The sequence below is a fragment of the Glandiceps talaboti genome, chromosome 22 (genome assembly GCF_964340395.1).
Source record: "Glandiceps talaboti chromosome 22, keGlaTala1.1, whole genome shotgun sequence".
Classification (NCBI taxonomy): Eukaryota; Metazoa; Hemichordata; class Enteropneusta; family Spengelidae; genus Glandiceps; species Glandiceps talaboti.
The window spans coordinates 12,582,822-12,598,624 of NC_135570.1; the positions used below are offsets into that span (position 1 = coordinate 12,582,822).

Consider the following 15,803-nt stretch of genomic DNA (forward strand, 5'->3'; position numbering starts at 1 on the left):
CAGATTACGGTGGAAATTGTTTTTTCATGTGTTCTCACAAACCTTCTTATTGAAAGCAAATAGCTGGTATTACTCCATTCACGCAAGCCAGAGCACGTATTTCTACTGAAGCAACACAATATGACGGGTACGTTTCGGACGATGCCGTAAAAGAGGCCTGTGGTTTTGCGACGTTGGTATTACGTCATTCACCTCTGACCCTTTCGTCTTACAGTTGATGCCTTACTTCGTCATGGATATTCTTTATCATATACCTGGTTTACCTGGTCTTTTCATAGCCTGTATGTTCAGTGCGGCTCTCAGGTATGTTAAACTATTTTAACAATAAGAGCAAATGTAAACCAGAGATCCGGAGTGAAACATGCGCAGAGTTTGACATTTTATTATTTATTGTATGTTTGTTCTATTGTTTTTGGGTATGTCTATATCACACCATACTTTTAAACTTTCGTTTTTGGGATGAAAATTTCAATAATGAATAAATTTCGTCTTTTGAGCTCGTGATAATTTCAGACGACCCCCTAACGATACGACAAATGTCAAATTATCATTACAGTACAGTATCTTCTGGTCTGAACTCACTGGCTGCAGTAACTGGAGAAGATATCGTCCGTCAGATTTGGAAGGATCTACCCGATAAAACCTACACCAGGATAACAGTGGGCTTAGGTAATACAAGATGATCCGTTTCATCTAATATTTTCATCTTAGTTTCTGTCGTTTATTTTACTTTCATATGAAAAGGTTACTCCAAATAGTTACATTCATTATTTTTCTATTCTGATGAAACACGTTGTTATCAGGATTGTATAACACTACAAGTAGTCGACAATACGTTTAACGGAAGTTGGCTAGTAAGGTTCCTACGTCACTTCCGCCTCAATTCGGATATATGCCAAATTTGTACTGATAAGTGAAAGTGTCCAAAATCAACACATTTTATTTCATTTAACATTTAAATTTTTATTAAGCATAGTGAATTCTTAATATATCATTTGACATTTCCCTTTCAATATTGTTTTTGTTGAGAGAGAGAGAGAGTTGTTTTTGTTGAGAGAGAGAGAGAGAGAGAGAGAGAGAGAGAGAGAGAGAGAGAGAGAGAGAGAGAGAGAGAGGGGGGGGGAGGCTAAATGATACCAACTTCAGATGCACACATTGTTCCTGAAAATAAATTTGAGAGTTTAGCCAGTTGACGTACACTAATGAATGAGTAGCGAGGTTCAAGTTTATTTTGATTCTTCTGGAATCTATGTATATAAATGGTTTGATATTTGAAAAGTCTAAAGTGTTTATTTGTAGCTAAGGTTTTATTATTTTTTTTATTGCAGCTTTGTTTTATGGTTTGTTCAGTGTTTTTATGGCTTGGATGTCTTCACTCTTGGGAGGAGTTTTGCAGGTATTTGATGCTTTATCGTTTTCTCTTTGCAATAAAAAACATCTTTAGGGTGTACTGTAATACGTAAATCTCAAACGTATATATATATAAAGTGTATATTTATGTCAATTCATCAAAGATTTGAAGGAATTGTTCGCTAGACACATGACATTGGAGAACAGGCTACTATATGTGTACTTAGTATGATGGGGTCCTCTGTTTTGTACTGATTTTTAAAATATCTGTTTGCAGGCTACTATAAGTGTATTTGGAATGTTAGGTGGTCCTCTACTTGGTGTGTTTACCCTTGGTATATTCTTCCCATGGGCAAATTCAAAGGTGAGTTTTTAACATAGTCTAATTTGATATAGAATGTACTACAAACTTTGTTCATCATTTCGAGGGGGGGGTAGTTTAGACACGGTAAACTATTATTGTCAGTGTTTCAGCATGGGTAGGTTTTTAAAGATATATGTATCATAGATATTTAACCAATTCACAGCAGCGAGTATTCATTTCTTTATTTCAGGGAGCGCTGTCTGGTTTGTTAAGTGGTCTTGCTGTGGCATTGTGGTTTGGTATCGGAGGATTTCTTTATCGCCCACTGAGTGAAAAACTTTCACTTTCAACGACAGGGTGTCCAGTCAGTAATGCAACCTTTATATATGATACAACATTTAATACAACCAATATTACAACATTGGCACCACACTATTCAATATTGGCAACGACTCCAGCACCCGTACCACAACCTCAAGACTCTTAGTAGGTGTCCGTGACTACCTAATTAATGGATGGATGGATGGATGGATGGGGTGGGTGGACGGGTGGACGGGTGGGTGGGTGGGTAGGTGGGAAGGTTGGTAGGTGTGTGTGTGTGTGTGTGTGTGTGTGTGTGTGTGTGTGTGTGTGTGTGTGTGTGTGTGTGAGACTCGGTTAATCAGCGGAACAGTGCAATGGGGAATGAAGGAAACATAATGTATGTTTGACAGTGAATGAACAAAGAAATGAAGGACTTATACAGTTCAAAGTTTTTTAGCATTGAGTTCTCTCTCTCTCTCTCTCTCTCTCTCTCTCTCTCTCTCTCTCTCTCTCTCTCTCTCTCTCTCTCTCTCTCTCTCTCTCTCTCTCTCTCTCTCTCTCTCTCTCTCTCTCTCTCTCTCTCTCTCTCTCTCTCTCTGTTTTATTTGACGATCCTCATCAGAATAATTATGGAATTTGTCAGTCTGATGAGGATCGTCGACCAAGACAGATCGAACCTCAATGTTTAATAAATTAACTCTGTGACTGTGCATGTTTGTGCGTTATACCCGTGTGAGTCGTTTGATCTGCCAAGCTGATATAGAGTTTTGGTCGAAGAAATAAATGAATGAATAAATTATAATGAACACAAACGCACCAATGATTAAACCGGTAAATGATGATAGTTGATTACGATGCCGTGGAATGAGAATATCAAGCCATAAACCGGGATATTCCAGCTGTTCTACACTTTCGCAGCATCTTAGTCTTGTCGTAGCATCTCGGGTCTCCGAAGGTTGCCGAACAAAAATCGAAGGATGAGAATACTCGGGGCGCGCACGCCTCGATTGAACCTTTGGTGCAAAGTGACCGAAAGTTGCTTGTAATATCAAAACAAAGCCCGAAGGTCTATCAGCTAGACTAGCAGCACCTAAGCTTATATGTTTGTTTGTTTGTCTGTTACAGCCCACCGTCTGCAGTGTTGTACACTTTGTCGTATCTATACTATGGTGCTATAGCCTGGTTGGTTGTCATTTTGATTGGTCTAATAGTCAGCTTCGTTACAGGTAAAAATTAACTTATTATGCGTACTTTGGTCTACCTTCAGTAATGAAGTCTTGTTTAGTTTGTAAGGGGTAGAAATGAAAAGATAAATTATGATATATACCTGCAAAACACACCGAGAATGAACAATAACTAGATTAATTACTGCTAACTATAACCGATTCGTAAGTAACATCATTTCCAATGTCATTGGTCTCACCTACCTTCTTCCTTTTCTTCAAAATCGTCAAGACAGCATGCATGCACACGGCACTGAAAAGTATCACTCGTAAGTCATCATTCACAAATGGGTGTCCATTCAGTACAATTCCACGCATAATCTTTTTAAATCCCTGCATAAATAGCTTAAGAAATGATATTGGTTTGGGACTAACATTTCATTGTTCTCTGGTTCGGTTTAGGTAGAACAAAACCCGAGACTTTAAACAGGAAAACCGTGTGTCCTTTTGTTATGAAGTGTTGCTATGGCTACCGATCTCCTGAAGACGGTGACAGGAAGGTCAAATACGAAGTTGCTACAGATGACAAGGATGTGACTCAGGTAAAGAATTAATTCATTTAGATATTATTGCCGAATATTTGTCCAATGAAAATACGAGACTCAGTGCACCAAAGGATCCTGTCACTTCGAGTCGGAGTATTCCTCATCTTAATGGGAATTTCTCATCTGGAAACAAAGATAACTTAAGGAGCATTTATTTTCAGGGTGCGTCGTTGCCAAGAAATGTTTCACTATGTATCAGTGAAGGGCCATATGAGAGTCTGGTTACAAACGCTTGAATTAACATATAGTGGCATATATAACAGTACTCAAGCTTGCGACTTTGCCATTCTGCCGTCAGACTACTATAGTGGTTAATGGTTGGAGTTTGACTCGGTATGTAGTTGTGTAGATATCCTTTCACAGACATGCTACATGGTTGCTGATTGCTGGTCCAATTTCTTACAGGACATGCTCACAGAAGATGTTGAAATGACGGAAAGGTGAATGGGAAGGAGGGTCGGGACGTACGTATATAGACTAAGAATGCCGGAAATGGTTGGTGGAAGGCTACTCCGATGTATCAGTATTAGATCAGTATGAATGTTTTGATATAAACTACTTCTATCACACCTTGTTTCATACATGATCTACGTATAGGGAATAAGGACCAAAAACCATGTACATTTGGGACTCTGTTGAGCCAGAACTGAGAAGAGTTTTATAGCAAAAGAAATTGACAAAGCTAAGACTGCTTTGAAGGGTTTCAACTGAAGTCATTTGTTCTAATAATGCTGCATGAGGACCCACATCGCTCGCAATGATATACCACCCGAAACAACCATGCATTTATAGTACTTAAACATCACTGAAAAGTCTTGCTAACATCTAAAGTATATGTAATGTATGATTTGATATCCCTTATTTCATTTCATCTATAATGTGTTAACTTCATATGATAATTTCAATTACAGTTAATTCTAATTTTTTATTGAAATATACATGTACATAAGTTCTCATAGGTACATTGGATAATTTTTTGCAATGTGTATGTATATGTGTGTGTGTGTGTATTATATATATATATATATATATATATATATATATATATATATATATATACAGTATATATATATACAGTATATATATATATATATATATATATATATATATATATATATATATATATATATATATATATATATATAAGTGTTATGTACCTTTGTTTATTATGTTAACAGATCTATTCATAAATGCTATTTCACACAGGAACCATCATTGCAGTCATATTCATGATAGTATTGTTTTCATACCTGATTGATTAACTTATAACAATATATGCTTACCTGATGTCAATTAATAAAAAATTAATAAAAATCAATATATATATATATATATATATATATATATATATATATATATATATATATATATATATATATATATATATATATATATATATATATACACCAGTACTATTGAAATTATTAATATATATCTGGCTGTTTAAACTCAATGAATTGGTATTCTGATGACCTTTGTCTGTTACTATCAAATATGTTGATTCTCTAACAGGAGGTAAAATGTGCTTGCAGGTAACTGAGAATTGTGTCTATGACTTCCCTTCTATAATGTCTGAGATAAGTTTCTCTACATTGAGTAACCTAACTTGCAAGAAAAGTGATGGCGTTGACAGATTATAATCAACAAGTATCTTATTAATCTTTTTAATCTCTTCCCTGAAATTTTCCACAGCTTCTTCCCATTTTTTCTTCTCTTTGGGATAAACAGGATTCTCTTCAAATTGTTTCCTGGCTTTGGTTAATGCTGCCTTAACATCTTTCAGTTTGTTCCTGGCTTGTTTCCTCATCTCTATCCATTCTGTAGTGTAGTTGTTGTTAATAACAATCTGATTGAGTTTGAATTCCATGCCGTCCATGTAGGGATTCTCAAACTTCGGTTTTAGTGGTTTCCCCATTCCTGCGATGTTTTTAAACTCACCCTTTTCCAAGGATTCCTTCACAGCCTTGTCCACCATTCTTTCCAAAGCTCCTGGGGTAGCGAACCCACCAGGTGATCCGCCAAAATATTTGTTCATCTGTATTGCCTCTGGTTCTTCTGACATGTGCACTCTCTGATATTCGAAGGCAGCATGACTTGCACTGTCAGCTCGTCTGCTCCGAGCTTCGAATTCTTTCCTGGTCATTCCCGCTGGCATCTTGGCATACCGATTGATGGATTTTGGTAGTTTCATATTCTTAGACGGACCTGGTATGAAAAAAAAAGAGATAGAGAGTAAACTTATATGTTGAAAACAATATAATTCATGATGAATTAGCTTAGCAACACAGTTTGATTATTTTAATCGTCTCAAAGACTGTACTGCTTTGACATATTGTGTACCACGTCATGCTGTAGCACAATTATTGATATGTGTATTATTAAATCATCGGACATTTTTTTTTTGGCATCTGTGGAATCTCGTTGTCTTCAAGTACAAACGTGTACTATCGTAGGGCAAATATTCATCGATAAAATATTCATCAAATTGCTTAGTGATTATACAAGTTGTTGTTTTCTATGATCTCTCTCTCTCTCTCTCTCTCTCTCTCTCTCTCTCTCTCTCTCTCTCTCAAGGAAAACGACTACAATTATAGTTACTAGATTATGACGTTGCGGGCGCTTCTCTAATCTCGTCAGTTCAGCGACATATTTTGGGACGTTGATCGAAACAAATTAGGCGATCCGAGTTTCCCTACCTCCATACTGCTTTCTATGATCACATATCGTCAGAAAGGCTTCTTCAATACTTGCTCTTTCGTTCTGTTTTTCATCGTCCTTAGCGAGTCTGTCGTAGACCTGGCGAAGCTCCTCGTCCGAAGTCTTTTCCGTGACGCCCAGTGTTTTGTAGCAGAGCTCAAGTTGATCTGTACGAATGTACATAACAGTAGACGTCGAAAAACGGTTCTCTACGGCACGTCCAAGGCCATGACGACACTTACGAGCACTAATACTCGTTTGAATTGATGAGAAACGGAAAATATTCCGGACGAAATTGAACTTCACGGGCAGTGGACCCCCGGCCATTGTGCATTGTGAACTTTGACCTTAATGCATAACTATCACATGGCTATCAGGGGCACGCTACGGTCGCTATCCAATCCCGGGCCAGTATGATATGCATAATATTTAGACGCAAATATGAATATGTATATACGAGTCTGTATACTGAACTTTATTACCATGTCTCTTTTGGATTGATTAATTAGTTAATTAATTAATTATTTAATTATTTAATTAATTATATTAATTAATTGTTAGTTTGTAACAGTTCCTGGATCTTTGGATATGTTTCTGTATATATCACATAGGAAGATAATTTAATAAAATTTCGTAAGCTTATATATATTTTAACATAGTGGAAGCTATATAATAGCCCAGTATTCATGTATGTTTGTGGTATTTTCATTTACTCAAGCATGTTTTGTTTGTTTGTTTGTTTGTTTGTTTGTAACACGGTCCCTGGGTTCCCCGTGGCGATACTTTTAAGCGCATAGTGTAACTTTTGATATGTTAATGACACATGCATAAAATTCACTTGAAAATCAACATATCAATGAAGAAACCACACACACACACACACACACACACACACACACACACACACACACACACACACAAACCCACCATTTATAATACGATACTCTGCTTGTTTTGAACTGCACCGAATAATCCAAAGATGTCGATATGAATACACTGCTTTGAACTAGCGTAGACAGTGAGGGGTTCCCCTCCCCTCCACTGCCTATGTTTGAAGCGGTAATTCAACGGAGAAGATATGTCGGTAAAGAAATTTAAAAAAATACTAAATCTAGTTTTCTGAATTTAACCTCTTAACAATGAGAGCACATCGAAGTCTTCAATTGCAATATGAGTGTGACGCCCTCAACGGGAGAGGTGGTTTTATTTATTAAGTGTCGTCATTTCTGTACAATGTATTTCAGCGTCGTTAACATGACCCAGTCTGAGACTCTGGCACTATCGTTTCTGTGTGGAAGATCTGAATTTGTTAAATTTGAAGGGCCAGAATGCAATTATTCACAGGGAGGGATGGATAGGGCAGTACAACAGGTAGAAACATATTATGAAACAACAGACTAGACTTACGAGGAAACACCAGAACGTGATCAAGAAAGTGGACATAGTGAGCGGATAAAACAATAAGCTATTAGAAACATTGCATACTGTTCCTTTAATTTCGTAATATTATGACTTTTAAATAATAACAACAGGAGAAATCGTTACAAAATATTATCAGTAAAATAATGGTCCATACACCTGTACGCTCAGGACATAATTTATAATGACGTAACTACAGCTACATTTGCATGATGCACCTAAGGCAGCCTCTGTAGTGTTGTCTGGTAGATAGCAGCAAGACGTGCGGTCATCTCACTTTATCGCAAGGCGGGATATCTTCATTCTTCCAGGGCATCCTAAAATAAAGAAGGAACGAAAGTTACAAATTGAGTCATTTTACGATGAAATCTAGACAGATGTAGATACAAGTTATTCTCGGTATAGCTTTACACCATCATGTGCAAGCCAAGCTGTACGCGTCCGAACAGAAAGTGTCACTCGTATTCCTTCAGCTGAATGAAGAAAAATTTGGAATGATATCCAAGTATTGTGGAATGGGCTGTATAAAGCAACCTGAATCTTATATAGTGAATGTGTAGAAATATATTTATATAATGGCAATTACCTTTATGCTGTTTGTTGCATATGTTCTCTCCTTTCCATAAGTAGATGCTGTGGGAAACGAACATACAGAAATAAATAGGTGAATGTAATGGGGTTTTAGTTTACCCTGGGTAATCCTCATATATTGTGCAGTTGAATGTATGACAAAGACTTTTGATACAAGCAAATTAGGTTTAAAGATATGTGCAAAAATATCATAAATCCGCGGCTAATTTCACTACCGCTCTTTATTTTGATAGCATATGATCGGTTAAAGCCCTCCTTGCAAGATTCTCATAAAACATTTGTGTTGATATGATTAGTTATTCTTTGACTGCTACAGATTTCATTTTCTCCGTTTGATGCCATCGTTGGTGGCGCTCCTTAATCCTGCACTCAGTGATATCGAATTATGGAGCGAAGATTGTATAGGTAGCTATCAACGATGGGCTAGCTCTCTTGACTTGAAAGTTTTCATCAAAAATAGGAATATCCATCGGAAAACATGTAGGATACTATATATATATCTGAGGTAAATATCATTTTGATAATCATATCTTGAATCTACTTACTGCCTTGAGTATTTTGAATTTCTTGGCCAGGTCTTTGAGTTCATCAGCTTCAATTTCGTTGTCTTCTGCATTTACATTTTCAAGCATTCTATTTTCGTTGCCTTCCTCTATGTCTAGACCTTCGTCGGCTTCCCCAGCCACAAGGCTTTCGTCTCCGTCGTCATCTTGTGGGTTTCCGTCGCCGCCCATAGCTTTTAGTTCATCTACATCAATGTCGTTGTTTTCATTGTCTTCGTGTTCTTCACTTTCAATTCCATTCCTTTCCTTATCTTCAGGCATTCTTTTATCGTCACCCTTTGGACTTTCGTCACCTTCCTCACCCTCTACGAGTTCGTCTCCATCGCCACCCTCTTCGTTTCCGTTGACACCTCCCAGAGCTTTTAATTCATTCGCTACAATTTCGTTATCGTCACGTTCATTTTCTTCGACGACGTGTTCTTCATCTTCAATTTCTATGGTTTCGCCATCTTCAAGCAATCCGTTTTCGTCACCCTCCTCGCCATCTGGGTTTTCGTCGCCTTCCTCGTTTTGTGGAGTCTGGTATTTTCCCTCGCTGGCTGTGTTTTCTTCGCTTAGCCCATTTTCTAGGTTTGAGTCGCCCTCGTTCTCAAGAATTTCGTTGCCTGTTTGGCTGTCCGGTTTTTCGTTATCTTCATTGCCCTCACCTTCCAGGTTCTTTATTTCTGGACTGTTGTCACCATTATCTTGGCTTTCCTCGATTATTTCACTCTTTGGGTTTACGTCATCTTCAATATCCTCATTCCCTTGCTCGTTCTCCAAGACCTTATCCCCATCATCACTTCCTAGCCTTTCGTCTCCTCTATTCTCAACTGCATCAGTCTCCGGACTCTCTCCATTTCCCTCCTCTTGTTGTTTTTCATCGACTGCCTCGCTTTGTTGATTTTCTTCGCTCTCTGGAGTTTCCTCGGTAGGGGGGATATCAATACTTTCCTCTCTCTAACATGTTAATCAATTTGAAAAGAAAGATTGGTATAAGTGTTCATGGAGTTTCAATGTCAGGTTCTCGCATTAATGTTATCTTATCAATTGGGCTTAAATAGCACAATTCTTTGATTTGGCACGAACTATTATACAGCTCGGCCAGCCAATTACATTTCTCCCTCAAATCTTATTCCTCCGAACCGGACCTTTGAAATAACTTCATTAATAAAGATTACGCAATATATAGCAATTGACAAAACATGGTCTTTTAGCATCCATTACACACTTGAAAAATACCAATAACATCTCATTATCTCCCTTGACAACGACCATGGTCAAAGTTAATGTACAAACAGGATTAATGTTAAAACCAATTTTAAAAAGTGGGTTTTGATATATTTTTGATGACATTAACCACGGAAGGCATTGTCTATTATAATTGTAATGTTCTGATTTCCAACTGATGTTAATTTACTCGTTCTCCTTTCGACGCAAAACCATCGTTGTAAAACTACGAGCCTCTTTACGGCACCTGTACAGAGACTTGCCGCAAAGAGGTATTATTTTCTGTGCCGTCAAAGTAAAAACTATGCCTTACTTGTGAGAATGCACCAAGTAGATTTTGTACGAAAGTATGGTCTTCAAAAAATCTCAAAATTCCATACTATTTTCTAACGGAAGTCTGAATTTTGGCAGTTCAAAGAGATTGTTTGAATAACACAAAAGAAGGACAGGACATTTTTTTTATATTTTGGTACATCGAATACTACTTCGAAGTGTGTATATGGTGCATGTCGAAGACCAGACGAATTTTGAGACGCATGTACGTCTATCTATTGATCTCAGTATATACAACGAGTAACACAAGCCTTTGTAATGTCACGGTGGTCAATTAACAAATGAAACAGTATACTTTTACACTTGATATGGATAAACGATTGTGGTACATACAGAAAATGCTTTACTTTGGTGTTATGGGTTGTAATAAGTATGCATATTTACTAACAATCTTCATGATGTTTTTGGGATGTTTGCTTTTTTGTAAAATTGTGCTGGACGTTCACTCGTTCAAATAGTCTGTCCCCATTGAGCTGTCAACTCCATTTGATCTTGCCATTGACCTTGTCATTTCAAAAATCACCACCACAAGAAACATTTACTCACCTCTTCAACTACCTTCTCGACTTCCTCATTTACGTCTTCAAGGAGAAGTCGTTTTGCAGTTTCCATTAAGTTGTCCAGCTCTTCTATCAGTTTCAATTCCCGGTCGACTTTGGTGATGTAATTCTTTAGGTCAACCGAGGAACTGACTTGATCTGTTGGTCTCCCCTCACAGATTTGTGACAGCGTCATCAAACAGATCACACAGTATACCGTCATGCTCGTTATGGCCATGATTTGTGAAGTTGGTCTGAGGAGGGGGGGAGACAGACAAAGACAGTCAGACAGGCAAATGTGGAGGGGGAGAGAGAGAGAGAGAGAGAGAGAGACAGACAGACAGACAGACAGACAGACAGACAGACAGACAGACAGACAGACAGACAGACAGACAGACAGACAGACAGACAGGCAGAGATATACAGAGAGACAGAGATAGACAGATACATAGATAGACAGACGGATAGATAGACAGATCAATAGAGAGAGGGGGAGAGAATATATCAGTTTAATCGCAAATACATTATATAAACTCATTCGATATTCTTCAAATGAAAATTCATCTGTGATAAACAATAGTATTAAATTTACCTTTTGTTCAAGATCATTCGATAGTCATTGTTTGACCAACCTTGAATAAAATATTAGCTCACAAGTGACCGTGCCTGGCATTCATGCCAGCTACAAGGCATTTTGTTTGTTTATCTAATGTAACACACATATAGGATAGAACAATATTGTATATAACCCAAGCTAACTATATCATTTACTATGAGGAGAAACAAAACAGCCAGACTAGTCTGGGGTTGAGAGTACGAATATTCTTTACACACAAGCCGTGTATTAGAAAACAGCACAGATTCTAGGCCCGGATTCTAGGCTACCTGTCTACGAGATATTGACGATATAATGCTGGTTGGAGGTCTGCTAATTTCTATGAGCCCTGGTCGAGCCGATGGTAGCCGGTTGACAGACGCGAGGCCACGGATAGGTTTTTAAATACATCAAGAATGTATCCTAAACTTACATTGTAATTCACCTACCTGTTACCCAAGATAAGATGTAGCACACAGAATATTCAGCAATAGTCTGATTTCCTTCCACGACTGGACCCCTATATATCTATCGGGCTTGTAGACGTCTGCCGCAAAACATTTTACGACCACAGATTTTAAGGGCGTCTGTTTGTTTTATTGTTCATGATACTATGAAGGAAGTTTACAATATAAGAATAATTAACCCGAAATATTCGTATTACGTAACACCGGATTTAGACGTCTTATCTGTTGTCAATGAGAGTCGTGATTTCAGGAATGTTTTGGTAAAAGTCTTACACGATCTCGTGTATACTCTTCACACAGTCACTTATTAAAAAAATGTTTAAGAATAAACGTTGGAGAAAGATGCCTGATTTAAGAACGTTTTAATAATGATAATGATAGCTTCCAAAATATCCACCAAGCACAAGTTCTTATTTTGTCAAACAAATAAAATGAAAGCGTGGGACTCGGATTGTGGTACATGTGATGGATGAGTAGCACACATGCAGTATTTCGTTGTTTGCTTGATAGGTGACGTGTTAAGTCTCAGTAATAGTATACGTCATAAAATGTTTTATGGGAATATGGTTTGATCTCGGTGAGAATTCGAATCCTGAAATAAGAATCTCAATATCCTAGAATTTTTATTTCCCCATCTCAACTCAACCCCCACCCCCACCCCCACCCCCCCCCCATTCGCATGGATTCCAGGCTAGCGCCTCAGGGACCATTTCCGATAACATGTAAATTCTTAAAAGCTGTCCAAACTGTGCCATATTTGATACACGCTTTGCCCTTTTGAAACAACAAAAAACGACTTTTGAAGGGTCGCCATCTTGTTTTCAAGGAATTCAACAATCTGTTATTTTCCTATACAGTTAACACAGTATACAGCAGCTGCCATATTGTAATCTAAAAATTAATTTCCATATTTTGACATCAATGTCATAAATTTGTGCGGTGGCCCCTGCTTTTTTTTTGGGGGGGGGAGGAGGGGGTTAACTGTGAATGGGTGTGAGGTTTCTTGAGCAACGTAACAGCAAAAGTTTGAATAAAACATTCGCGTAAAAAGGGGTATAAGCTTACTGCGTGAAAGAGAAGGGCCAATCAAAATGGCAAAATGTAAGTAATACACAGGTAGTAAAGCTTAGATAGAAGAAATGCGTATTGACAGTCAATCAATAGCTATTAATCTATACTCCCTTTCTAACTGTAACACAGTTTTGTTTTGTTTTCGAATCGTGTAGTTATATGAGTATTTGGTAACTTTTTACAACGTCAAGGTTCTGTGGTATTCTCTGATGAGTGAGCTACTCTAAGTTTCTCTCTGTCATTGACAGGTAACCCAGGAAATAGTTTAGGTATGTTGTTATTCTCAATTTAATACCATTCAAAACTGATAATTATTTGATAAAACTTAAACACTTGATTAGATCAATTTGGGTGTTTACGATTGTGTTAGCACTCCTAGTCTGTTTTTGGTGCGTCAAGTAGTCGTTATGATATTTTAGGAATGTAAAAATGTGGGTTATTTCTGACGTCATTAAGTTCCATTGCAGTACAGTAACTGCATACGGTGTGGTATCGTCGGAAAACCACAAGCCTCATTGCGGCGGCACTTACAGACACCCCATCGTAGAGGAAAATTTATATTTTAGCTTGCGATACTGATGGTATTGTTAACTATCCTGTAGTGTAATCGATGTGTACAGGCCAAACGTAGTATATGTAGCTAGCACAAGAAACATGTCATGGTCTTGCTATCCAAGTCGGTTTAAACACAAACAAGTTACTTGTCTGTGATAGAGGTTATTCCTTTTACTTGTGTATCTTTAGACGGGGAGGGGGCTATCCTAAATACCCTTGCCTTCATGGCAGCCTGCTTTTTTGCATGGTCTTCTCTAGGGGTGCCCATTTAAAGGATTTCGGAATCATTAAAAACTGTCGTGTTTGAAAGATGCGCGAACTGTATACAAACCTACATAAATGATTATGAGAAACTTTGCGCACCTGAGTGAATCAGAGGGTACCCTTAGAGAATTGAGTAAATTCACAGTAACATGAAAACGACCAGAATTAGGCCAAATGTTAAGTTTTCGTGGAAGCAGAACGACTCAACTACTGTGCGATAGAAAACCCCAGTGTGGGTCGCCCTGGCAACCAGTGTCTGCTGTACACGAACTCAGTACCAGTTGATGCTTATAATTACTATAAATAGCTGAAAATGTTAAGGAGCGAAAGTATAGCCTAGAGGATTCCCTGTCTTAGTCCCTGATTTATGAATACTGAGTTTTTTACATAAAGTGAAAGTTTGAGGGCAGTACAGTAATCCCTTCTGAAGTCACTATGGTGACCTCACAGGTGACCTGACTCAACTACACTAAAATTAGTGTACATGCTAAACTGTCATGTCATTGACAGTAACTGAAATAGTAAACCCATCAAGTGCTTACCCCAACCCCATCAAATGTATATACATTCTACATATTTTAGATGTAAACTTGCAACAAGTGAAAGATATTGTAGTAAAATCACCCGAAGAAAAGGAAAACAGTAAACAGATTGAAAACTACCAAAACATTTTTACACATATCACTATGCATTTTCGCGAGCAGCGCCAGTCTTATGGAACAGTATATCACTTGAACTTCGAGAGCCTTCTAACTTTTTACAAGATCTACTATTGTTCATGTTCAGTGCCATTTATATATGTACCATTTATACAAGTCTCTGTACAAAGTTCATGTGAGTTCATCTGTGGCTGACTTACCAAGCTGTAAGTGGTGTATGCTAGTGTCCTTGAGGACCAGGAAGGGTAATAAAAATAAGAATGTTTGCCTATTGAGGTAAAGTGACTCCTCTCATATATCAATTGTGAAGAAATTCGTGACAAACAAATTGAGAACAGTGGATGGATTTACAGGAATCTATCAAGTGTGTCAAAACTAACAGATATATGTAGTTGTAATATCAGTGAAGGTACCCTGCCATAGAAATGACCCAAGTGAGTGAGTGAGTGAGTGAGTGAGTGAGTGAGTGAGTGAGTGAGTGAGTGAGTGAGTGAGTGAGTGAGTGAGTGAGTGAGTGTAACCTTAGAGTCTAGTTCTTAACGACATCTTCCGTTTTTACACGTTATTTTCGCACTTAATATGTGAAGATAACATAGTGTAAAATCGGAACAGTCGCCAGGAACTAGACTAGTTTATACATGACATGGGTTTTGTGTTGACTATCTCAGACTCACGCCTGCTTTACATACAACAGTCACAGCAATAGACAATAGATATCAATTCATCGCCCATGTCAAAAAAATACACACAAACTGCATAAACCCTTGTGTAAATGTCGGAAATGTTACGACTACGGAATGAAGTATTTACTTTTGTGACAAAAATCCTATTGGGAACAATATCACAACAGGTCTCTGGGCTACATCATAAAATCAAAGGTTGGCGATGTCGTAAGTCAATGTAAATACAGCAGAAGAAACTATATTAAGCCTGCACAATTGACCGTATGGATCTCCTGCAGAGGTGATGTAATAAACATTCAAGACAGTGCGTCCTTCATAATAATTTTGACAGACAAAATCATGCATCACATCATGTTTACCTACAATACCATACATGGGCAGGGCTGGTCTTGACTGAAAGTGACCGACAAATGCAATATAAATCACTCATCCT

At 37.8% G+C, this 15,803-nt stretch overlaps 2 protein-coding genes across 2 annotated transcripts in view; one reads left to right on the forward strand and one right to left on the reverse strand.

The window, feature by feature from the left end:
• The window catches only part of LOC144452179 (sodium-coupled monocarboxylate transporter 1-like), an 11,992-nt gene extending 7,407 nt beyond the window's left edge, over positions 1-4,585 (forward strand). The window contains exons 8-15 of the mRNA XM_078143220.1: positions 215-303; positions 557-669; positions 1,329-1,396; positions 1,628-1,714; positions 1,905-2,140; positions 3,083-3,183; positions 3,583-3,722; positions 4,131-4,585. Of these exons, the coding sequence (XP_077999346.1) occupies positions 215-303; positions 557-669; positions 1,329-1,396; positions 1,628-1,714; positions 1,905-2,140; positions 3,083-3,183; positions 3,583-3,722; positions 4,131-4,169 (873 nt within the window). The 3' untranslated portion in view covers positions 4,170-4,585. The remainder of the gene's footprint in view (positions 1-214; positions 304-556; positions 670-1,328; positions 1,397-1,627; positions 1,715-1,904; positions 2,141-3,082; positions 3,184-3,582; positions 3,723-4,130) is intronic.
• Positions 4,586-5,274: 689 nt separating this feature from the next.
• On the reverse strand, positions 5,275-5,787 carry LOC144452058 (dnaJ homolog subfamily C member 28-like). The gene has a single exon (XM_078143068.1). It carries the CDS (start codon positions 5,785-5,787, stop codon positions 5,275-5,277), a length of 513 nt encoding a protein of 170 aa, XP_077999194.1.
• Between the last annotated feature and the right edge of the window lie 10,016 nt (positions 5,788-15,803).

Coding starts and splice junctions, on each gene's coding strand:
- LOC144452058 (XM_078143068.1), bottom strand. CDS start 5,787: ATGTCAGAAGAACCAGAGGCAATACAGATGAACAAATATTTTGGCGGA.